Source organism: Culex quinquefasciatus, chromosome 1, assembly GCF_015732765.1.
Source record: "Culex quinquefasciatus strain JHB chromosome 1, VPISU_Cqui_1.0_pri_paternal, whole genome shotgun sequence".
Classification (NCBI taxonomy): Eukaryota; Metazoa; Arthropoda; class Insecta; order Diptera; family Culicidae; genus Culex; species Culex quinquefasciatus.
The window spans coordinates 2238808-2265474 of NC_051861.1; the positions used below are offsets into that span (position 1 = coordinate 2238808).

General features: G+C 36.2%; 1 protein-coding gene across 1 annotated transcript in view; it reads right to left on the bottom strand.

The window, feature by feature from the left end:
• Positions 1 to 25117, bottom strand: part of LOC6035169 (nucleolysin TIA-1) — a 251215-nt gene extending 226098 nt beyond the window's left edge. The window contains 3 exon segments of the mRNA XM_038257767.1: positions 23267 to 23539; positions 23542 to 23566; positions 23569 to 25117. Coding sequence (XP_038113695.1) covers positions 23267 to 23539; positions 23542 to 23566; positions 23569 to 23622 — 352 coding nt within the window. The 5' untranslated portion in view covers positions 23623 to 25117.
• Between the last annotated feature and the right edge of the window lie 1550 nt (positions 25118 to 26667).

Here is a 26667-nt window from a genome sequence, read left to right on the forward strand (position 1 = left end):
GATTACAGGAAGACACACCGTTGAAGACCGTTGAAATAGTTTGTAAAAATCATTTTTTTTCTCCAAAATCTAAAATTTCACCCACTATCCAGCATTGAATTAAGCATTCCATCACGAACCCGGGGCCAGCCATTTCGCTGCCAATCTGCTCCATTAATTCTGACCATAATTAAAGCGACACATCTCGGCCTTCATCGTCCAGAACCTCAGGTCCAGTTCCTCCTTCTCTGGTGTCGTCCTGGTGGATCGCGTCCATCCAGAAAAAGAGGACTTTTTCTGTCTCCTCTCCTTCTGTTTGTTCCATTTCTCCGGACCACCACCAAAGACCAAGTAATGAAGAGATTTCGATCTACCCATCTTAATTACTAATTATTTTCGAGTGTACATACTTAATTATTTATAATAGAATATTAAATGTTCCGTGCCTCATCTCGAGAGCAGTGCTGTGCTGTATCTTTCGAGGTGAGCAGACGAGACAGCTTGTTTACACAAGGTTTTCCCTCCCCCTGATGTACAGTGAAACTGCGGTTGTTTGACAAAATCGTTTAATTTGACTCGTTTAGAGGGAGATTTTTCAAAATGTCTACCTACCAGGGTTTCACCGTAGCTTCCCAGAGAGTTGCCTCCGCTTAGTCGCTTCATTCGATATTCCTCTTCCGGTTTTCCGGCGTGTTCATCCCCCCCGGCAGAGTCGACTTCTTGGAATTTGACTTTCGTGCACCCACCGACCGGTGGGAGAAGAAAATTCCAAAAGTTGAAACAACAACAAAAAGACAAAAAATAAAGAAAGCAACACAATTGCCCGTTATTTGCATGAAGCTGCATAAATTTTAAATGCGAATCAACTGCATATTTTATGAGGTTCCTCGCTGCTCGTTTCCCCGTTTTAAAAATGGGAACTCCATTCCACAGGAGGAGGAGAAGCAAAAAAAAAAAGGTTAAGGGTGCACCAAACAAGACTAACTGCGGGGAGAGAGCGCAACAGTTTAACCTCGCGATTTATTGATTGGCAATTGGGCTCCGCTCGCTCGCTCAATCAAAGTAGTCGGGGGAAAGGCCGGGCAATTATTGTAATGGGGTTTTTACCCGGGGAGAAAGTGTGGGAACAGAGAGTGAGATGTAATCTTTGTAATTGATTCGAAGATGGATTCGAGGGCTTACCTCGGTTGGCACCCGCCAGCGGGGTGAAATGAGGGTGTAAAACAATGGGATTTTGGTTTTGTTTTGAGATTTTTAAGGAGGGGGGAGAGAGTTGAGAAGGGCCCCCAGGCCCCGTCACTCACTCTGACAGAAGGGAAGTGAAATTGGGGTGAAAGTGAGGGAGGAATGAAGTATTTTTAGGATGGCAAGTCAGCCGATTTGAGCAATTAGGTCGCGGAAAAAGGTGACCATAATCAATGGATTAAAAAAGGTATGGTTTCTTTTTGGGATTAAGGAAATGCGATCAAAAGTTAATTGGATCTAAGATGAATCCAGAATAAGCTATTATGTCTTAAGATTTTCAACTAAGTACAAAATTCACGAAGATTCCAAACTAATGCTTTGAATGATTTTATCAGTTTTTTTTTATTAAAGTTTTTCAATACCAGTGAGATCTGGTATTTGTTGGACCTGTTACGGAAATTTCTGACCAGATCTTAAATTATTTATAACAGGGCAGCCAATACTTGACACGAACAAGTTCTTTTTATCATTCACAGATAAATTGTTATTGCTATCTTAAAATGTTTTAAAAACGTATTTTCGCCCGTTTAATTTCACCCAATTTTGATAAATTCTAAACCCATGTTTGCCTCAACTAAATCATTTCCTTAATAATTTATACGGATGATTTTTTTCATTCAAAGATCAAATTATTAATTTATTGATTTTGGAAAACGTTAGAATTTGTATTCAGAATGCATAAACCAAAAAAAAATCAACGTATTGCTTATAGTATGGTGGCCATTCAACTCCCATTTTAGAATAGCCGAATTTTCCAGACCATTCAATAAAAGGAATTTCATAACTAAAGAATTATTTTAAATTGAAACTATTTATGGATAAGTCAATATCAATCATCTAACAAAAAAAAAACAATTTTTCAGTAACATAAAAACTAATGACAACTGTACTAAAAAAAACATAACAATATACATCGAAAAAAATACAAACAAAAAATATTTTAAAATCAAAAAAAAAATTAAATGTATTATAAAAAATTGACAAACATCAAATATTCGGATTTAACTGGAAATGAAGAAGGAACGGAAAAAGTTACAAATATCTACATTTAAATATCATTCCTGATTTTATTATTTTTATAAAATAATGATTAAAACATGATTGCAGTTATTTTTCTTTCAAAACAGTTTTTGATATCACAACTTTGATGATATATTTTTAAATTCAGTGTTGGTTTATTGAATTGTCAGTATAGAAATGTTCATTTTTTTTCAAATAAATATTCTATTAAGGGTGCACAGCCACCAAGGAAGTTGTTGTCTTTTTATTCCAAAATTTACTAACTTACGGACCCAAACCCAAAAAAAGGGAATTTTGTTGTGAATCGCTCAGTAGACAGTATTTAGAAAATGATTTAAAAAAATTAAAACAAATGATTTACTACTCAGAGTGCAAAATGTTTCAAGAAAAAAACTCTATAATGCTTTCATACATTTTTTAATAATTTTCGCAAGTAATTTTTTCAGACTAACTTTAGGTTTTATTTTAAACTTAATGATTTCCAATAAATGAAAACAAGAATCAAAACTTTTGACAAACAAAATTTAATTAACTACAGTCCAGACTTCGGATAATCGAATCATGATTTTTTTTTTTTGTTGTCTTGTTTTCGATGGTTGAGCCCATAAACTATTCTAAAATGATTTAAAATTTAAAATACAAGATGGCGGCAAAAATGGCAGTGATAAAATATTGAAAAATTGTAATGTTTAATTTAAAAGGCAACAAGTTTTCATATTTGACTAAAATGGGGTAGCAAAACTCGAATTTAACTCGAGGTTTAAAGTAAGAAAATAAAAAAATAGGAAAAAAAACATTTTTTGATTATTCGATGTCCCATAGAAACCTCCGAATAATCGAGTCTGGACTGTATATGAATTTAGTTATAACTTTTAAAATATATGCCGCTAAAAATGCCATATTCAAATTAAAATTGATTTTTCGAATATAAAAGCAATGTGAAAAAATGTGAAAAAATTAAACAAAATGATAGCTTTACGCTGGTCAGAATCGATGAAATTAAACTATTTCCAAATAGGATATCTTATAAATTTGTTGTAGTTTAAAGTTTACTGCTTCCTTTTTTTATAAAATTAGTTAAAAATATATTTAAATCTTTTACAAACCTTTGATTTCTTTTGCCATTCAAAAAAAACCTGTTTTAGATTAATTTGGTGACAAGAATTGAAAAATTCTGGAGTTTTTTTTTGAACTTAATTTTATTTATTGCATCTGGAAAATATTTCAAAATTTTTCAAGAGTTTGAACATAGTTTTCAAACAACTTAAGATTCCTAATTTTTCAAGACATTTGGAAAAAAACAAAAATATTTGACTTTTTCCCAACATTTTGCGGATTTTGGCAATTCCCGGCTTGCCCGATTGCCATTAACGAATCGAGATTTTAAATTTATTTTAATTTAATACCTGATTCTCCAAATTGAAAAAAAACTGTGTTCAGAACCATTTTTGGTAGATTGGGCTTCAAAATAAATGACTTCTTTTAAATCCTTTGAAAACCAATTATAATTTTGGGACTGCAATTTGAAGAAAAATATTATAAAAGATTTTAGAATTATTTACAATAAAAAATACCATAGTGAAATAATATAAAAAAATACAAACAAAAGAAAACGTAATAAAAAAAGTTTAAGAATTCTATATGCAAACTTATTACTACAGCAAATAAAAATCGATAAGTTGGTCTTCAGGAAGGATCAGCTTAAACAAGTTAAAGATGATTTTTAATTGTATCCAATTATTGTTAACAAATTTGACAACACAGAGTTCCCAGAAAAGGTCCGTAGCCCAAAACTGTTAAAGTTGAAAACAAATCCGAATGATTTCAATCAGAATGGATTCCGATTCTGACAAACTTTGACCGATTTGCGGGATTTTTTTTTCTTAATTATTTTGCAGTCATTTTGAAGTGCAATTAATGCTTTACCAAAGGGTCTAACAATTCATTCACTCTGCTAAATTCAAACATTATGATTTTTTTTTCAATTTTATTCTAACTTTGTCATACATTTTCATTTCAGGAAAAAATAATAACGAACAACTCTTTTCATCCCTTAATGTGTTCAAATTGAAAAGCCTTCACCTAACTTTCGCAATGAATTCATCTAGCACTTCAACGACCTTTTCCGCCCGAAGGGAAAGTCCCTCCTCCACCCCAAACAACTCCCCAGTTGATATTCAAAGTTGAAGTCCTTTGTCGGTCATTTATTATTCATATACCATCGCCCAAAGTGGCCATTCCCGGGGTTCCGAGCAGAAAGACCCCGTCGAATCTATCATCATCGTTTCTGGTCGTCCGGAGGTTGATCTTTTTTTTCGGCCTGCTCGTGCTCATTTTTTGTCCAAAGTCAATTGAGCACGAAGCTAATTCATCCTAATTGAAAACTATTACACCCTAATAGACCCAATTTCGATGCCAAAACGTCAGCCACTGCGGGTTTTCCCTCCCCGTCCTTAAGGGGAAAATGGGGGAGGGGGTCGGAAAATATCTTCATCTTGCAGCGCCACACGTTTCGCAAACAAATGATGAATGAATGAAGGAATTCTTTTCTCTTTTTTTCCACACACCGCGCCAATGATAGAGCAAGCATCCTTTTTTCTCCGAGGGTTTTTCGCAAAGGGTGAAAATAATAGACCTCACACGAGCCAGGCAGTAGGCCATGACTCTGCGACGGCGAAAGATGAGCACCATATGAGAAGCAGCAGCGCCACGTGACACGTGTGCGGACGACGAAGAGCGTCTCGAGGAAAAGCGATCCAAGCAGGCTGGCTGGCTGGCTGCCCTCGAAGCCCCCAGGACCCGGTGGAAAAAAATATGAAAAGGATACGGCTGCATATGAAATTTGATAATCCTTGGCTGGCTGGCAGTGAAAAGCGAGAGCCGAGGGTAAAGATGATGATATTTTCCTCGGGTTTCTTCTTTTTCTTCGTTTTTTCGTGTTGGTGGGGGCTCGCCCCTTGCATACTTCCTTCCGTCCTTCCTTCCTTGATCCTTTTCCGAAAAGGAGGTGGTGGGAAAAGTTAGTGAGGAAAGGCGCGGGGGGAGAGGTCGATGGTTAGTGAGGTTGAGGACGTGACTAGATCTCGTCTTTTCCACACTTGCTTGCTCAGGATCACCTTCTATTTTCTTTTTCATTTTCCTTCATTTTTGTGTGCCTTCTGATGCTGTCAGGCAGGACCTGGCCACGGTCGGTCGGTCGGTGGGGAATTGGCTTAAATGTGTTTGCTTGTGCGTGGCTGTGTGGAAGTGACATGGGTTTCGGGGGCAATGTGGCTGCTAGATTGCTAAATATTTTTTACCATTTTTTTGATAATTTTGATCACTTTGATATTCTTCAACATTTTTAGGAATCAGGCAAAATTAACCAAAGTAAATGAAAACATAAATTTGAACATCTTCAAAATTCTAATAAGCCAAAGGTCAAATTTATTTAAAAAAAAACGTTACTTAATCCACCTTAAGGTGGTTAGTGCCTTCCTCGCATTCATGTTGTATTTTAGGTGGTATTTACAAATTAATTTAAGAGTTTTTTTTTATTTTTTTTTCATTTGTTTTTTTTTTAATTATTGATTTTACTTGAACAGCAATTTTCAATTCTTTTTTTTACCAACTCTTCAAAATAAAGGTGAAAAGTCTCATGAGTTATATATTTCAGTAAAAAGTTCGTGTAAATCTTTGTCGAGACAAATGCAGCAACATAATTAATACAGATTTTATCCAGAAGAGACGCAGACACTACTTAAGCGATGTGGCAACCGGGCGATACGCATGCAAGGGGGTGTGGCTACCAATCCCCCGCGTGGTCAAAAAGTCTAAAAAGCAAAAAGACCCGACCTTTGAGGTTATGCAAAAATCACCATTTTTTGCAGCTACAAAAAAACTTTTTCTTGGCATAACTTTAAAAGTACTTCACTAAACAGAATAAAATTTAATAGGGTCTTAGGGGACCCCAAAACGAACAGAATAAGGCGGATCCGGCCAAAATCGGTACAGCCAGTTCTGAGATAATCGTGTGGAAAAAAAATCATGTCTACACACATCCCCACAGACATTTGTTCAGATTTTGATTCTGAGTCGATAGGTATACGTGAAGGTGTATCTTGGAGTCGTATTTAAGAAGTTCATTTTTCGAGTGATTTTATAGCCTTGCCTTAGTGAGGTGAGGAAGGCAAAAACACAGTTAAATTTTTAAACTATTCACTTTTTTATAACAAATCATTTAAATCTGAATCCATAAGGGAGACTTGGATGATTCTAACCTGTTTTAAAAACAGAAAATCTGAAAAGTAATCAAAATAAGTATCTTCAAACTAATTTAGGTTTGCCCTGGCTCGGTAAAACAAAAAATAAATGAAATTGAAAATAATTCCATTAAATTTAAGTAAAAGAGCCATATTTGTAATATCTTGAATCGTTTCTAAATTATATTCGTTGAGGAGGAACATATATTTTGAAATTTTGTATTATATATTTTACAGGGCTTCGTTATTTTTATTAATGGTAATAGCATATTAATTTGACTGTTATTTAATTTATATTGGTAATTTATTAAACAAATGAGCAGTTCTCTTAGATTTCGGTCATTTGATTTTTTTGTATATTTTAATCCGACTGAAACTTTTTTTGTGCCTTTGGTATGCCCAAAGAATCCATTTTATATCATTAGTTTGTCTATATAATTTTCCATAAAAATTTGGCAGCTGTTCATACAAAAATGACGTATGAAAATTCAAAAATCTGTATCTTTTGAAGGAATTTTTTGATCGATTTGGTGTCTTCGGCAAAGTTGTAGGTATGGATATGGACTACACTGGAAAAAAATGACGATAAAAAAATTTTGGTGATTTTTAATTTAAATTTTTGTCACTAAAACTGAATTTGCAAAAAAATCACAATTTTTATTTTTTTTTTATTTTTTGATATGTTTTAGAGGACATCAAATGCCAACTTTTCACAAATTTCCAGGTTGTGCAAAAAATCTTTGAGCGAGTTATGAATTTTTGAATCAATACTGATTTTAAATACATTTTTAGGTGACCTTTTTGAAAATAATCGCAGTTTTTCATTTTTTTAAATTAGTGCACATGTTTGCCCACCTTTGAAAAAAAATATTTTTGAAGAGCTGAGAAAATTCTCTATATTTTGCATTTTTGAACTTTGTTGATACGACCCTTAATTGCTGAGATATTGCCATGCAAAGGTTTGAAAAGCAGGAAAATTGATGTTTTCTAAGTCCCACCCAAACAACACGCCATTTTCTAATGACGATATCTCAGCAACTAATGCTCTGATTTTCAATGTTTAAAATGAAACATTCGTGGAATTTTCCGATCTTTTCGAAAAAAATATTTTCAATTTTTTTAAACCAAGACTTACAATTCAAAAGGACCAAACATTCAATATTACGCCCTTTAAAATTTTTCTCAAACTTCAAACAATAAAAAAATTCAAATTGATGAAAGGCTCTTAGCAAGTTTCCTTAATCAAATTTATATCAACTAAAAAAATCAGAAAAACCATATTTTAAATTTGTTTATAAAGGTTTTTTTAAGGCCTGAGAAATCTCTTAAATGAAAAGTTCAAAAAATGTCATATTTTTTTCCAACTATCCAAAAAAAATTGGAATGTGGCATAAATGTTTAGGGACCATCCATAAACCACGTGGACACTTTTTTGGTAATCTCAACCCCCCCCCCCTCGTGGACAATTGTCCATACAAAAAAAATCTTTTTTGTATGGAGCGTGGACAATCGTCATACAGCCCCTCACCACCCGCCCCCCTAAATGTCCACGTGGTTTATGGATGGTCCCTTAAGAGACAGAATCATTTTAAGATTTTTGTTATTCGTTTTTCATGAAAATCTGAAAAAAAATAAATTAACCATGAAAAATTGTTTTACAAGAAAATAATAAAATCAAACCATTTATCGTGTGTATGTATCACGTAAATATATACTTATTAAAAGATCGTAGCTCCAAATTTGCATGAACGTGAATTCAATGAGAAACTTTGTGTAACTTTTTTTGTAGCTAAACTTTTCCAGTTTCCATTATATTGCCAAAAATAACAGTACTGAAAAGTTTTTTCCATGTGATTTTTTTTGTAGTTTACTTTTTGCAAAACATGATTTTTTCAACAATCTTTGTATTAAATGTACAACTCGTTATTAAAAATCTCTCTTTTCAACTTTTTGCATAGACTTTTTTGATTTCTGAGCCACGAATAATTAGGCTTATATTCGATTTTTTAATGAACAAAAATTTCAAATTAGTATAGCATTTTTAGATCTTTTTTATTCAAAGAATGTGAAAAAAGAATCAAGTGATTTTTGAAGATTAAGTGCAAATTTTAAAATTTTTGATTTATGCAGCATACAACATTTGATAACCTGAACTTGCAAGCTAGAGATAAAGGAAGAGTTTGTTTGGAATTTCCACCTTTTTCTCGAGCTTAGAAATGTGGAAATTTATATCGCAAATTCTTGACCCTCTCTTTGTGCCTCTCAGCGTTAAATTTCATCAAACTAAACTTTCTAAAGTTCCTACAATGTCGTTTTTGTACAGTCAAAATGCCAATTAAACTTAGAAAGCACAATAACAAACTTATTTAGATGCACATTATTTATTTTATCGTGGGTCTCGTGGCGCAGGGGTAGCGGCTTCGGCTGCCGATCCCGATGATGCTATGAGACGCGGGTTCGATTCCCGCCTTATCCACTGAGCTTCTATCGGATGGTGAAGTAAAACGTCGGTCCCGGTTTCTCCTGTCTCGTCAGAGGCGCTGGAGCAGAAATCCCACGTTAGAGGAAGGCCATGCCCCGGGGGGCGTAGTGCCAATAGTTTCGTTTCGTTTTTATTTATTTTTTGATAACGCAAACTTTAGTTCATTTTTTTCTTGAGTTAGGTGAGGAATGTAGTACTCACATAAGTTTTTAAGGTTTAAGAAATAGTAACAAAAAATTACCAAAATTTTCAAAAAATTTGGGATCTATGAAATTTGAATTCATGCTATTTTTCTGTTTCTCTGCACGTTAGCAGTTGCATCCAGTCCATAAAACACAAAAAAAACTTCTCTAAGTACTACATTCCTCACCTCACACAAGAAAAAAAAAACGAACTCAAACTGACATCTCACCAACCAACCACAAACAAGAAGAAAGTTAGACTTCCTCACCAAGTTAGTCGTCATATCCACAGCCACCATATCCTCACTCTCTTCTGTCAAAATTAGATTTTTGTTAGCTCAAGGCAAACACCACGGTTAAGTCGTCGTCTTCGCTGTCTGTCCCGAGATCCGACTTTTCCGCCTCTCTGCTGAAGAAAAAGTCGTGAGCAATCAAGGGTTCAGCGTCGTCGTGCCAACTCTTTCGCCTTGCACGAGTCATGGCCTGCTGCTGTGGTTAGGATCAATTATTGAATTACAGATATTTGGATTATGATGCACTGTCCGTGGCGTGGCAACAGCATCAGGCTCCCCCCCGAAAAAGAAAAGCGAGTGCACAAGAAAGATAATAAATTATCACGTATGACCGAAAATGTGGTTATATAAACAAGCGGCACGCGTCGTGGGTATAAATAACGGTGGTGGCGCGCCCGATGCTAGGCTACACCGGAGCAGCAGCTGGAACATAATTAGTTTTCTTCGGTGGGCTTCCTAACTACAAGTCATCTGAGGGAAGGCAGGATGGGAGGAAAAAAGTTGTGTGGAAAGAAAGAAAAAGATGCCAGAGAGTGAGGAGACACATGGTGAATTTTTGGTGGTTTTTTTTCCGAGCAGGTTCCAACAAAAGAAAACGGGGCTGGGCCGGGGGTTTATGAAAGGGAAAAATATGAGCAGGTCGAAAGTGTTTTGCAGGTTAATAAATTATTTTCTAGACTTTTTCTCTTCTTTGGGTGTTTTTTTTTTTCCTCTTTGGGGTGAATTAGTAAGTGTACGTGTGCGTAGTTTCGCTATGACGTGTGACTACACACACACACAATTGGCACGGTCTTTCACGCGTTCACTCATTGCATGAAATGATGAAAAGAAGAAGACGACGGAGCCTCACTGAAGTGATTGCTTTTGGGAGTGAATGAAGTAGGAATCAGAATCAGAGAGAGGGTGTGAGAAGGAACCCAGGGGCCAGTTAATGAATATTTCAGGGCGTTGCGAGAATTGGATTAGTAGGCCGTGAAAATGGCGTGAAGCTGAAGGCTGACCGGCTGGGTGGTGTGCGCGGCTGCGGTTGCTGAGATGTGTTTTATGTTATTGCACCAGACGGTGCGCTGAAAGGAGCTTCACCACTGCTGGGGTAATCTGAGCGGTGTTTGTGTGTGAAGGAGAGTAAATTAATCTCAGTGTGCGGGGTGAAGATTGGCTGTGAACGTTTCTGGAAGTGTTTTGCTAAGTTGTTAAGGGAAAATGTACCGATTTTGGGCCTATTTATGACATATCGACGTCGCCGTGCTATCTTGTCGCAACCGCCATTTCGACGATCCGAGAAAAACGCGTTTTAATGTAAACAATAACAAACACGTTTTGTTTGGCTGATCATTATGTGCATTGTCCCGAAGTTTGGTTGAAATTGGTTGCTGGAGTCCAGAGTTATAATTAAAAATGTTTACGGTAGTCTAACTTGTACGTGCGTCAAACGCGTTCTGACCTGATATCCCTTTGGCCAGCTGTCGCACTTACATCAATTTTCAGGGAGTGACAAGATAGCACGACAAGCTTGAATCCTCTTTCATATGAAAGTGACAAAAAATGCATGGAGTTTTTTCGGTTATTATTTAATATCTTAGTATTAAAATCGAATTTTGGGGAAAAAAGGCCATTGACTTAATTTGGCCCTAAATGCACGTACGACAAGTTAGCACAACGGTGACGATATATTTGTTTTGCATTTTCTCAAATACAGTTAACGAATTTACAATTGTTTATGGTTTAACTTTTTTTTCAGTTTGCTACTGCAGCCAAATAAGCAAACAAATAGTTTACCGATGTATTTTCGACTTAAGGGTGCACAGCAACGAAGGAAGTTTTTGTCTTTTTATTCCAAAAAAGTCAAAGTTACGGACCCAATCCTGCAACAACGGGGTTGTAAAATTAGTCAAACTTTGTTGTAAATTACTTTGTGGGCAGCACTTTAGAGGATGAATACAAACATATTTCGATAGTACCCGTAGTTTTGAAAATACTAAAATGTCTGTAACAAAAAATCTGGGTGCTAAAGCTCTCGTTGATGTGCACCGTTAAAGAACATAATTTTGACCCCTTGACACCAATCATCAGCTCTAAAACAGTGTTTCTCAACAGGGAGAAAATTTTTGCTGGGAAGAAGGTTGGTAGAGCATTTTTGTTTCTAGCAATTATGATTTATTTGTAGAATCAAACTACTTTATTTTAATGATTTTAGCTCCACTTTAAGAAAACACAATTATTCGCTCCACCGACTTTCCCCCCAGTTGGCTCAGCGTCTTAATAGCCCACTTCACCGCTCACCGCCAGAAGTGACCTTCATTTCCGATCCTCGGGAAATCCATCCAAGTTGGCGAGGAAAATCGTCCCATTTTCTCAATATTCTCATTGACCTCTCCCAAGTGACAACCAGCAAAGACATAAACCGTAGCCCGCTTTTCATCGCCTACTTTGAGAGCTTGTTGTTTTTTGTCTTAATTTTCATTACACAATCATAATTAAGCCGAGGGCAAATGTGCACCCACCACAATAAGAGATCGAGAGAAAATTTAATTCGCCCAGCTTCGGCAGTGTTGCCAGCTTTTCTTGGGTGGTGGGGTGGCGGCCCATTTTTAGACTCATTTTCAGTAATAACGATAATAATAGGGACAATAATAGCCCCCACTTGGCTTCGGGGGCCTTGGAACAGACAGTCGGAATGGTCGTCGTCGTTGTGGTGTCGTTACGTCGACACACCGACACCCATGTTCCTTCGTCTAATTGTCCTTTTGGTCTGGCGTGGAATAGAAATCCTCAAAACGCGCGCGCGCCCGCCATAATAGCCTTAATTAAATCAAATTTAATTAAATGTGATAATGAGTAATCAGGGCGAATAATAATTAAACGGTAAATTTATTTCCTTGTTTGTGGCGCGGGGCACCGTCTCGGGGTCGGAATTAAAAGCGAATATTTTAATTAGGAAAAGTGCAAAATTCAGGAGGGGGGCGCAAAAGTAAACGCATTTGTCATTTGTGACTTCATGTCGCCGGGAGTGCTTGGTGTTGACCCCGAATGGGTTTGTGAAATTTTGGAGGGAAAGTAAATTAAGGTAAGACTTTCATTTATTTTAGAGCTTGAAACGTAAAAAATAGTGATAATTTTTGTGTCGTTTAGAAAATATTACTAAAATTAAAAAAAAAAAACAAAGTTTTCAGTGCCCACAATGTCAAAAATACTTTTTTGCAATTCGGTCGTGAAACTACTTACTTTTCCTGTCATTCTTGAGCGACGAAATAGCCTACTTTTCTGTACCAAAAATAACAGAATCGAATAGCAACACTTTTCAAAATAAATGCTGAAAAGTTCTACTTTTCAGCACTCAAATGGGTGCTGAAAAGTTGAACTTTTCAGCACTTGTTTCGAAAAGTAACACTTTTCAACATGTTTTTGATTTAAACGATTTATTGACAAAATACATGAAAATTTGACATAACATTTCACTCAGTGTGTGTTTTTTGGAATTGCAAAAAATGTTGTATGGAACTCGTTGCAAAACTTGATTTTTTCAGCACTCTTCGTATTTATCCAACTCGGTGAACCTCGTTGGATAAATGTACGACTCGTGCTGAAAAAATCCTCTTTTTGCAACTTGTTGCAAAAACTACTATTGAAAAATGTGGCAAAGTGTACAAATAATTTTCAGGTGGAATGATTGACGCAGAAGAGGCAAACTTTCATTTTTAACGCTCTTATCGGGTTCTTCATAGTCATGATTCTGGATAAACCCATTTCTTTAAATATTTTGCTTATAATATTAGGCAAAAATAAATTTGATAAGTTTTACGTTACGTAACAATCTGTCAAAAACAAACAGTTTTTTTCTTCGGAAAAAACTCTCCTCGCAATTCAAGCGACAGCTAATTTTCACCGTGGCGCAGACAACTCAATCAAGCGAAAATATATTATCATATTTCATCCGTAATAACAATCTGAAACTCGTTGGAGGCAAAATCACGCTTCTTTATCTAGCTGCAGAGTTCCCACTTCCGCTTCCCTCCAAACCTTCCCTCTCTCCCCCTTTGCCAGCCCATAAGATAAGCATAAAAATCCAAATAAATGCACTTAATGTTAGGCAAATAAATCATTCCTCGTTTTTCGCATTTCAAAAACTTGTGCTGCACCACTCGTCGTCGTCGTCGGATTCAGAAAGTTTCTGTTCTTCTTGCCACCGAATCCAAAAGCTCGGCCGGGAAAATTTCTAGAAGAGAGCAGCACACTTTTTTTCTTTTTTGGTTGCCTACAAACGCGACGATGACGACTTCTTCTTTTCTCTTTTTGCTTCGATTTTCTCTGTTTTTCTTCAAATATTCTCAACAACTTTGCCTTGGTGTCCTTTTTTCAGTTCCAACAGCAGCAGCAGGGCAAGAAACACTCATGAATTTCAAAATAGTTTTTCACAATTAGAGTTTATTTTAAATTATTTTATGGATTTCCATCTCGACGATGCTCAAAGTCGTTTCGTTTCTTTATTGATTTTCACAATCGTCCTTCTTTTGCCGTGGCGGCAGTGTCAGTGTACATTTCCCCATTCACGCTACAGTTATCCCACATATTCGGAACACCCACAAATTCGGAACACTTTTATGATAATTTGTCAATAGCATGCCAAAAGTAGCTTTTCTGTCGACCCTACTATTTTTAGAACCTTCATTTGGACATTATCTTGCTATTTCACTAGTAAAAGTAGTACTTTTTGAACAAAAAACTTCATTCCAAGACTATTTTGTCCAGAGCAGCAAAACACTGCCTCCAAATGGACTGTTTTATAATTGTGGGATGTTATTGTGCCTCCCACTATTGTGGAACACCTGAATTCAACTGATATTTTCACAAAAAAGTTATCAGACCATAGATAAAACATCACTAAGCTTGAGTTTCACTGGTTTCAGTGTGTGAAGTCATTTTTTTGTTACAAATATGTACTCCTGGAGAGATCCAAATTTTGTTTACATTCGTAAGAAAAAAGTGTTCCGAATTTGTGGATTTCAAGGGTCAAAGTAATTCTTCAAAAACTTCATATAAAAGTTAAAATTTGAAGATGTTCGATACAGCATTCGAAAGATCGCAAGAAAAGCTTTCAAATGAAGGTAAAAGCGAATCATTAAGTTCAATTACCGATTTGCTATGACTTTTTGAACATTGGCCGATCTGGAAACCGTTCCGAATATGTGGGATGACTGTACAACAATTCCGACGGCAGCAGCAAATAAAAAAAAATCCAAAACTTTTCATAAACTTGTCGTGCCACACTAACAGAGCGAAAGAGTTTTGTTATTGAGCGAAAAAGAAGAAGAAAAAGCCAAAAAAAAAAACGAAACGAATCCAAGCAAACTATGCGCCAATTGGCATTCGTCGCGATCGTCGTCGTCAAAGTCGCGTGATAGATAGCAGGCCATGCCATCATCCGAAAATCCATCGCGAGTGAGCGAGCGAGCGAGCGAGTGCTTTGTGTTCGTTAGTGAGTGAGCCGCGAACGAATCGCGGGACGCGAAGAGAGTTTGGGAGTGAGGAGCAAAATAATTGTTATTAGTTTAATTTTCTGGCTGGCGAGCGGATCGTCGTCGTGTTGAGTCCCAATTGTGTGGAGCGTGTGAATGTATGAATGAAATAACGGAGCCTGGCGAGTGTTAGAACTGGTGGGGAGACAAAAAAAAGCAGACCAGAGGAGAACAGAACGGAGCTAGCCCAAAGTGCGATTGCAGAGCCAATTTGGGACCATAATAATCAAATGAAGGCTGCGTTGTTGGGGATTTTTTTTCTCTCTGACGCGGATTGGATTATTCTTTTTCTGTGTTGGTTTTATTTTTAAGCGTATGGAAATTTCTCGTTTGGCCTATGAAATAATGAAATTTTGCAATTATTAATTTGAATATCTTGTTTATTTTAACGGATTTAGTGGTCTGATTGATATTCCATCATTTTGATGTTCATGAAGAGAAAAATAACAAAAAATCGCTGTCTCCGACCGTGGTCATTGGAATTTTTTTTAATCTTAAGGTAATTTGAAAAGTTACGGCTTGGTTGATTTAAATCAACACTTTCAATTCAGGCATAACCAAATACAAACATGAAGCTTTTGTTATTGGTTTTGTGAGGAAGGCAGCATTAGGGCGTCCAATTTTCCCGGGTTTTGAATTTCCCGGGAAACGGGAAAAATATTTTTCAAATCCCGGGAATTCCCGGGATTCCGGGAATTTTTTTTTAACAGTCATAAAATCTATTTTTTCATTTAATTTGTTATGTTTTTAAAGCTTACAATCATAGAATTAGCTCAATACTGTTAATTGGTGATAATCTTTACTTCAATCTGAACAAAAATAGCAGTTTTGAGGTAGTTTAAAAAATATTAAAAATGTTTGTTTATTGTTCTTTGTAATGCTTTGGATTTTTTATGAATCATAATTTTTAATCCAATGTGATTCAAATTATTTCATATTAATAATCACAAAATTCTTCTAAATATATTTCCCTATTTTTAATATGAAATTACTACAAAAGCTAAACAAATTTCATTGAAACTGTAAAAAAAAACAAGAAACGATAACAAATAAAATGAATCCATTCAATGTAAAATTTTAGAAAAGTTTAGAATTTCATGTATTATATAAAACATATTTTACAAACTATCTTCAAGTCACTACCGCCAACTGGGGGAAATCGGGACTGCAGTCTGAATAGGTGCAGGATTTTTAGAGCAATAAATTTGAAAATTTGTGTAATAATTGTTATGTTAAATAAAAAAAATATCAGAACATTATGCTGTCTTAATTTGTTACTATTGTCCTAAATTGCTCCAGATGCCAGATGTTTGATGAAAAATAATAAAATATGATTTTTTTTCAAGTTTAAAATCATCATTAAAAATAAATATTTAAAAAATAAATAAAATTTAATGAAAAATAAAATTTTAATAATTTTCCCTTATAAGCCAAATAAATGTTGATATATGCCGAATACAAATTTGCTAATGTTTTAAAAATGTTATCCATTACTAAGTACCGTATACCGGGATGACTTTGATAGGATTTCAATTTATTTTTGGAATATTTCCCAACTGGAAAGGTTTTTCTCAAGATAATTATTTTTAAAACATGTACTGGGGTAGGCCACACAAATTTTATGCACTATTTCTTGAAAAAGTTATTTTTCTATAATGCTCAGAAAAATAGTTACGTTAAAAATTCTCATTTTAAATTCCGGGGTGACATAGTTTTTCTAGATAAAATCAGATTATAGGTGTTCAAACTTCATTTTTACGTTAAATGAACCATCACTAAAGTTGATAATATAGTTTTCAAGAAAAAAATCAATGTTTATATTAAGTTAACTAAGTTTTAAGGCTTTTTCACAAAATACATAGAAATTATAGGTAAAGTTGTTAAAAAGTCGGAATTGTGCCTGAAATTCGTTAAATCTAGTATTGTTCATAAAATTATCGATTTATATTACATTTTAAACTGAATTCGAAGCACGAATCACAAGTTTTCACATTTCATATGAAATTAGTTCAATTGAAATTGCCTATAAATTTGGAGATTTTTTTGAATATTGTTTCAAAAACGCATATTATTTAATATTTACAAAATTAGTTTACCTTCTCCTAGTGGAAAATTGTCCAAAGAATCCGAAAATGTATTCCATTTTCCGATTCAAAATCATGTTCTTTGAGAAAATCATGACACTTTGAGGAGTTTGAAATAATGCCTTTCATCAACATTTTCTTAATAATAGTTAACTAACTTTTTAAACCTTTCAAAATGTTATGAAAAGTTCTTCTTGAGGTACTTTGAATACTTCTCTACCATGGTCAGTTTGATTCTAAACCATTCCGTACGTATTTAATTTGTACTCTTCATTTTGCGGAAAAATCTCAAACCTATCAAAGTCACCCCGTTTTACGGTATTCAACTGTTCATCTATTCCCACAACCAAATCTGAGTTTCCTGACCAAAAAAATGATTTTTTTTTCAATTTCGGGAATTCCCGGGACAAAATATAAAAAATCCCGGGATTCGGAAATTCCCAGTTTAGGGAAAATCCCGGGATTTTTGTCCCGGGAATTCCAGGGATGGACGCACTAGCAGCAATCATTAAGGAGATTTGAAAAAGTTGTTTTATTTATCTCTGTTTTTGAGTATAAAATTGGTGTTTCAATTTTCGTTAAGATGTTTGATCTGAACTAATTTGACAATTTTTCTTATCAGTTGCAATTTTTGACCAAATCTGCGCCAGATATATATCAGATTTTGAAATTGTTCATGGTTGATCTTATTGAATTTGAACAGATCTCAGTTTGAAGCAGCTTTCATTTTATTAATTCATCGCATAATTTGGTGTTAAAAATTTACTTGGAAATTGATTACATTCAAAAACGTAAATGATGTTGTAATGTAAAATACAAGATGATGGGTGAATTTTTTAGTTAGGTCTTTTAGAGAAAACTTGGAGTACCACACACACAAACCAAATATAAAGTAAAAGTTTTCCGTTACTAATGTCAGATTTAAATTTAACTTTGGCGAAGTTTTCTTTATACAACTATGGATGTTTGAAACCTCTACGTCTGAAAATAAAAAAAAATGATCGCTTTTTCTTTGACGGTTTTCAAAACTTTTTCGATTTATTGAAAAAAAAGTATTATCAAATTAGAAACCTATGTTTTCCAAATTGAAATGCCTAATCTAACTGAATTGCTCTTTTTTATTTCGAATGGTAAACCAAGATTAATACTGTTGTTTTGTAATCATTAGTTTTAAAAATAAAAATAAATATTGACGAAATTTTTTTTACGAGAAAAAAGGTATTTTTGATCCAGCCCAAACTTGCTAACCAAGGCAAAAAAATGCATTTTAGATTGTTTTCAGTTGATTCGACTTCTTTTTCATAAAAATTTTGAAGTTCTTTGAAAAACATATTTTTTGCCGCCTGATTTTTCGGACAAATTTTGAGGACATAAACATTGAAAAATATTTGCAACAGCCATAAATAAACTAAATTTTTCAAAGCTTGACTCTCTAGCAATCAGACTCCACAATTCTTTAAAAAAATAAACATTTCTTCCCTAAACATTTTTTATTAGCAGAAAAGCTTATTTTACCGTAGATCTGCCACAATTAAATATTTATTTATTGAATTCAAAGTTCTGTTGAGGTACTTTGACCAGGGTTAAAACAAATTTTACGTCAGTGTTTCCAAACCAATTTGAAATAAAATGTGCTGATTTGATAAATAAAACGACTTTCTTCGAATTAAATTATCGAAAAATCACTGTCAAATCCAAGCATCTCACGTCAATAAAGTTGCTAGAATAACAAATCACATCAAAAACATCTTTGAACAAAAAATTTCAACATAAACATTAGCTTAAATATTTAATATTTTGACGGTGAAGCCTACTGAGCAGCGATTAAAAAAAATCCTCAAAAAAAGTTACATTTAGCACTCACCAAGAGTGAACCACAAAAAAGTTCTTGCGTCAAAAATTGGAAAAAATCAGACAGTTAAAATAAATTCCTGGTTTTTCGGGACGGATTTTCTCTTTAAAGCATTCGAGGTTCAATCTCAGACGCCACCAACTGTGCTGAAATTGGGATGGCCATGATAGCTTTCCAATACAAAATTAGCAACATTTCCGCTAAAATTATCAACAACAAGCCTTACCCGACAAACTTCATTCTGCTTTTTTTTCGTATTTTGACGTTTTTAGCTTGTTTGCTTATTCAGCCTCCTGCGATCAAAATTTTATGTTACGCAACTTTCCCCATGCAATCTGCAGATTTTCCGGAATAGGTTCCAGGGTGCCCAAAGTTGTCACTTTTTGGCGTAAGAACCTTCCCTGGACTTGTACGAACCCAACGTAACAAAGAGCACCTCGATCCGACGCTCCGTTTTGAACTGATTCGCGTTCGAACAAAACCGTCGAAATTGTATATATATGTGGATAGATATGACTCAAATACAAAGAAGCGTATCAACAAAACAAATTAAACCCTGAGTTGCAAATTGATTTTCCCACGAAGCTTATCTAATTGAGCCAGCTCGATTATCCCTCCCCAAAGTGACGAATTTCCCACACGAACACACACACACCGCATCCCTTGGAGAACCTTTTCCTTTGTTTGCCAACACCTCCTCCCATTGTTGTTATCAGCTGCCGCTAATCACCTGCACAAACACACGCACGCACACACTCATTATGGAAGGAATCAATTTTCCCAGACTAGCGAGACAGTTGAACCATAAATTACACGGCTTTTAATCTGCGTGCTACCAGGCTGGTGTTGAGTTCGTAGAAGTGATCCAAGTAGGTTTGCGGCTGCCTTTTCTGGCGTTCCAACGGAGTGACTGGTTGCGGTCAGTAGGTGATCATAGCATGCTTGTACTCGTACTTGTTGACTTCAGGGTCACATTCAAACTTGATTTGAATTTGAAACATTAAAAATTCTAAATTTGCGACTAGAACAAAGTTTCAAAAATGACCCTCTTCAACCGACGGGGGGGGGGGCCTATCTATCTGCGAGGATCCTCCTCGGTGACCAGCGGATTGTCCCCCCGGTTGGCGGACACACGACAACGAGGTTCCTCGCAGCGCCACCACCACCACCAGTCCACCAACACCAGTCATTAAAAGTGATATATTGCCGCTTTGCATGAGTGGTGGAGTTTTGTTTTAGCCCCAAAGTCCCTTCAAACTGTGCGGTGTATGTGTGTGGAGGGGGGATCCGGGTCTTCTGGAAGGAGATTTTTTCCGGACAAATCGTCGTCGTTGGTGAGTGTGCGTTTTTTTCCACTCTGCAAAGGATAATTTTGCGCTGCGCGAATAATTTACAGCGCGATGAGTTATGGGCTGACCTGGTTGGCCAAAGTCGATTCCCGTAGCGAGTAGCCAGGGCAGGCAGAGAGTTTTGGGAAGCCGGAGGTCAACGATGATGTTGCCTCGATTTAGGGGGCAGAAGTGGAGGTTGGGGAATGTTTTGTTTGTTTTATTTCTGGCAGCGAGAGGAAGTAACGGCTTTTTTCCTCGCTCGAAACACACAGCAGTTCATTTTAATGACTGGATTGTGTTTTGCTTTGAAATTGGCAGGGCGCGGGAAGATTTATTGTACGCGAGTCGTCTCTTCTGCTTTTTTTTGTGTCGTTTCTCCAAAATTGGAACGAACACGCAAAAACACAACCAATTTTGTTTTGAAGGTAGGTAAAACTTGAGCTATAATTTCGAAACGAAAGGCAACGCAGGACATTAAAATTAATTGGATAACCAAATAACTTTGGAAAATGTTAAGCCGTTAGAGAAATTTCATGGGAAGAAACAGCAAAGTTTTACTAAGAAAGTTGGAATCAGACTAAACAAATATTTTATTTTAATTCAGTATACAAAATATACAAAATAAAATTTTGATTGCTTTTTAATCAAAAATCATGTAAAAAATATGTTTGCAGTTCTACAGCAAAATTTTAAACATATTTTGTTTTGCACTCGTAATCATTCAAATTCAAATCAGCTTCAATGGCAAAAAAATAACTGTTAAAATTGTAAAATGATGCTACTGCACAAATTACAACTGATGCATCATCCATTTCAACTCTAGCTTGGTAGAATAATGTTTTTCACAGATACAAATAGCTAATTTACGGGTCTCGTGATACAGACCAAAATATTTTTTTTTAATTTGAGAATTTTGGTGATGAACATCTGAAAACGAAAAAATATTAGCACTAAATTGTGTTTTTCATGTTGAGATTGAAGCTTATATGAACGTTTAACAGGGTGGAACCTAAAAAAACGTCATTTCCTACTCAAATGATGGTTGCAAATCAACAAAAACTGTTCATAATTAAGTCAATATCCACCATGGGTTTTGAATTTACTATAAATGCTCAAAAATATATTCTATTTGAATCTGTTGGCAAAAATACAAAAAAATGTCATATTAATTTTAAAATGATACTCCATAAATTAAAATAGAAAAAAAACTGTCAAAAAATATCACGGTTTATATAAATTACAAAGTTGTTAGATTTTGGCCAGGGGAAAATATGAAACAGGCTCAAAACATGATTTCTGTTTTAATTATATAGCCAAAAAAAATCTGTAGGCTCATTAAATACAAATGTGTAGAAATGTGCTGTCATAATCTTTAAAAAAAAACAATATGCTTTTTGATTACCTTTTCATTCTGCAGTAGTTTGAAATAGTTAAAGGAAAATATAATTTCAGTTTAAGCACTTCAGATGACTTGATAATTTTAGATATAAAATATTAAAAAAATCCTGACTTTTTTATTATTTTTTTAGATTTTGGCAAATTCCCGACTTTTTCGACTAAGTATTTTTGGTTTTATTAAACTTAATTGATTTTTGTTTTTTTTTTTTTCCTGTTAAAAAAGGCCCATTCTACAATCTTCGATATTTTAATAAAATAGTTTTGCTAGTTTCTCTATTTTTTATATTAGTAAGTAAGTCGTAATAACTATTTTCAACCATTTTTTATAACATAACAAAATTCAATACGTACTAGGATGTAACAAAACGAGTCTATTTTGGTGGATAGCAAGGGAAATGCTGATTAAAATATCTGCTTATTTAAAATTAGAGGAGAATAAAGTGATATGTAGGATACATTAGTCAGTTTAAATTCAAATTGGATTTCATTAATCAAAATTTCAAAGGTTTATTAAATTCATGACAGATCCAAACCAAGAGACACAACAAAAAATCAGAAAAAGTGGATTGAAAATTCAAAATTTCACTTGGATCTCAAAAACAATCTTTCGAAATCTACCGAAAACGAACAGTAATACCAGAAAAACTCGTTTTTATCTACATATTTGAAGTATTTATTTATTTATTCCAACAAAAAAAATTCTGTAAAACATCACCTTATTGTTGAAGTTTCTGGAAACCGAAAATAACATGAAAATTACAATGAAATTTATTTTCCAATATTCTCTGAAATTGTATCTTGGAATGTTCTGAAAATGCAGGTTTACCAGATTGCCAGATAAATTTAAAATATGCTTGTTTTTTGGATAACAGGCTGATAAAAGAATGAACTCTAAAAAACATTGGAAAATTTTGCAAGATACTCCAGAAAGGTTTTTAAAACGTATGAAATCAAATGAAGAGACCGTTTTTGGAGCATTTTTTGTGTTTTGAATCTAAATCATTTTGGAAATTGGCCTGACAGATTTTTCAACAAATTGCAAATTTTATAATTAAATCAAATAATAAAATGTAAAATAATATAATTTTGAATAAAATGCTTGGAATCATACACAATCTTAATATTACGATTTTCACTCTAGTTCTATTAAAAAAGTATTTATTGTTCACGTGAAAGAAGAAATGCAATTTTAAGCAAACTATGAAGATTTTTAAAGAATTTTTATGTTTGTTGTTTTTATGTTTTTAACCCAGAAAGATTGCAAGTTTGATTGAACGTTGAATAAAAACACCTGAACTATTTTGTAATTTGATTGTAATTGATTAGTTAAAATAAATTGTTAAATCTGACAATCAAAAATGGATAAAACGATATTTGAGTATTTTTAGTCTTAAGATTTTTTATCGTCTTATTCAATCAAATCAAACTTGTTGGGGCCCAACGTTTAGTTTATTTCAAATATCGAAATAAAAATGTTTATTAGGAACGATCAAAAAATTACAAAATAACAAAATCGGCATTTTCTGCCTTAAAAAATAAAATTCATTCATTTCGTCGCCGTGGAGGAACATCCCTAGCTCAACATCCCTCGGTAACACAACCCAACACAGCACAGTACTAGGCAGTAGGCCATGAGCACTCACCCTGCTTGACGGTCGCGGCCAGCTGCTGCTGCAATTGCTGCTGTTGCTGTGCTGCGGCGGCCTGCTGCTGGGCGGCAATCTGGGACGCCGCCGCCTGCTGCTGCTGCTGTTGTTGAACGGCCGCCGCCTGCTGCTGGGCGGCTTGCTGTTGCGCGGCCTGTTGTTGGGCGGCCGCCTGCTGCTGCTGGTGCTGGTGCAGCTGATGCTGGGGGGTGGTTTGCGACTGGGAGTGGGCCGCGGCCGGGTGGATCGTCAGCAGCTTCGTTTCCGGGGCTTGTGCGGGCCAACGGTCAGCTGGGGGCGGCACTCAGGGCCATCGTCGGTGCGGGCATCATTAGTGTTGACATTGCCAACATCTTACGGCTCTGGGGCGCGCGTGCGGTACTTCCGGCTTTACTGCCTGCCTGCTTTCGATCAAGGTCAACGCAAGGATACGCGCTCGCACTCTCTGTTTGTCTGTCTCTGTTTTCAGTTCAGTACGCGTCTGTCGTCGCAACCGACATGTATAATTGACTACTTCCCGTACACTGCTGGCTGGTCCAGGATCCCGGATTCCGGATCGTTAGCACTCGTTCGCTCGTTTGTTTAATGAAAGTAATTATTTCCAAACAACACAACTTGGCAACACTGCGCTTTGTTTTCCTTCTTGGGATATTCGTTTCAACTTGTTCCTCAACTGGGACTGTATCCCTGGGCCTCAAGAGAGAAAAAAAAGTAGCAAACCTGGAGTGAGTGAAGCTATTAAAACGAAATGAAATGTAAATAATATCTCTGCACGATATGCACACGATTATGCGGCGCTTTTTTCCTCACTTTTTTCAGGCTGCTTCATGCGAATGATAATAGGGAAAAAAAGGTCGACTCCTCGGTGTGTGAAGGGGGGAGGGTCCTGCGCGCCACGCGACCTGTTATGACGGGGTCGTCGTAGGAGGCGCTGCTTCCTGCTTTTTCGCCAGACACTTTTCAACTTTATTTTTTTTGCGCGTTCACTCGCCTCTTATCGCACGTGGCCTACTACGCTTTCTCCTTAAGTCAACGGCTCTCTTGCCTTTTATGACCGACCCGGCTCCGGGACTCCGTGCTATGATTTTTTATGTACTAGTTTTTTTATGATTCGCCCTTTTTCGCTCCCTTTATTATCCGCCGTTCCGGACGAGTCGCGGGGCGCGACTTAATATTGACGTGTTCCGGGTTTTCTGCAGGGAAATTACCGCCAGTGGCGTCCGCGGGGAGCTGTCACCGAGCTAAACACAAATGGACGGCTTTCGCGAGACACTTACACGAGACACCGACGACCGGATATCGAGAAACAGTCCGCTTAGTTGTCCTCCTGTGTGATTGGTTGTTGTTCAAATTGCTTTTGGGCTGCTTGGATTGAGAAAGAAGGAAAGGAACGCACAGAACAATAGACACCTTTTCGCCACCTGTCACCGGAGGACAAGTGGTCCGCCTAATTGAGATTCTTCAGCTGCTGCTGCTGCTTCTTCTTATTCTTCTTCCTTTGTGACACAACACGCACGAGACACGGGTTTTTTTCTTCTCTCTCCACACGTTGTTGTGTTGTTGCTTTTCTATTATTTTTTGCGTCAGACGAACACACACACGCACGAGACACCGAGCACAAAGCCTACAACACAAGCCGCAGCTGCTGTTTGTTCCGGATTTCTTTCGGTTGTGTGTTTTTAATCTGGTTACAATATTCTATAAACATGTGTGTGAGTTTTTTTTGTTGTGTATATGTATATAGGTATAAATTTTTATTAACGTACAGGAACTATACAGCCAAAAGCACACAGGGTCCTAACTAAATCGTACTAACCGTAAGGCGACACTGCTCTAACTAAAGCTCGCCGACTGGCCGCAGACAAAAGAAACCTGCCGCCGTCGCCGGAAACGTCGTCCCGAATCGGCTCACGGTCGGCTTTTCTCGGGCCACGCTTGCGCACCCGGGCGCGGCCATCGTCGGGCCCGCGTGGGGCGCCAAAACAACAAACAGTCCCAGTAGGCTCGGCCGAACCGGTTCGCGAGCGAGAACAAAGAAACCCACCCGAACGAAGCAGCAGCCTACTTCGCTCTCGTGGGCTCGAGCAGCTCACCATACGTCACCGATGATGACGATGATGATGGCGATGACTTTTGCCGACCAAAAAAAAACGGAAAAACGTACACAAAATTCTTTTGCGGTGATTTTCTTGGCGCTCACACATGGAATAGTGCGAAGTTGAAGGAAAATTTCGAGTTTTTCTTTTTGCCACTTTAGGCGGCACTCAGCTTCTGCTGTGTGTCGGTTTGAGGTGGCTGTGTGTGCTCTTTTATGGGCTGCTGTGTCGACGTCTTGTGTGTTGTTTTTGACAAATATCGATTTTTGGATTTCGGTCGTGCTTGTGTCTTTTGATGGTTTTCTTTTCTCGTTTGTAGTTTTGTGAAACATCGGATGAGATGGGAAAATGTTGACCCTGAAGGTTTCTGACGATCTATGCGAATAGATTGTTATCAGTATTCTCATTGACCTGATGAGTTAATGTAACCTGAATATTTCTTATGTTTTGCCTTTTTTTACTTTAATTAATACAGATAATAATAAGCGAACAATATTATCCTTGAATACTTGAATTAATACAGGTAGTACACCACGCTCTTACCCAATGTATCTAATCTAACCTAATCCAACTCAAGCGCAGCCAGCCCGAAGAAAGCACCCTGGAAGAACTTGCAGTTAGTTTACACCTCAAGTCTTTTCTTGTCAATATTGATGATTGCAGTACATCCTAGTAACCCCTCATGCGTTGCATTAACCGATGAAACAGACCACATTTAACAGAATTAACAGGGGAGGAAGGATACGTGGACATACCGTACCAAACGCTCCGAATCAGGTGCGGTGTGTTAGTATAAATTAATCAGAAACAAACAGCCTGATGGAGTCCGGACCATCAGATCCTAGATTCTTCCCATAAGGCAGGCTGCATATTCCCGAATGGTTCGCTAGTTCTAACAAAGAAGTTATAATTCTGGCCTGTTTTGGAAACTGCAGAAGGATCTTTTCACACGAAATACTAAACTTTTTACAATCAACGGAAGGTTCCCCAGGGGCACTTCGAACTGTCAAAAATCGTGGCAATGAGAGGCGATCTTTTGTCAATTTAAATTACTCGACAGGATGTTTCAGCGAACAAATGAACACAATTTAATAGTGGTGTGCATGCAAGAGAATTATTCGCCAGCCTTTGCAAACTATTCTCTCTAAAATAGTTTTTTTTATTCTGTCAATAAGACTTTCAAAGGAGAAGAAAGTGCATAATTATTTACCATCAAAAAACAATTTAAATATTAACGTAAATTTAAAAACAGGCTGGAAATATTTACTCAAACATAATCGAGTCTTCAGTCTTCAATTTCAT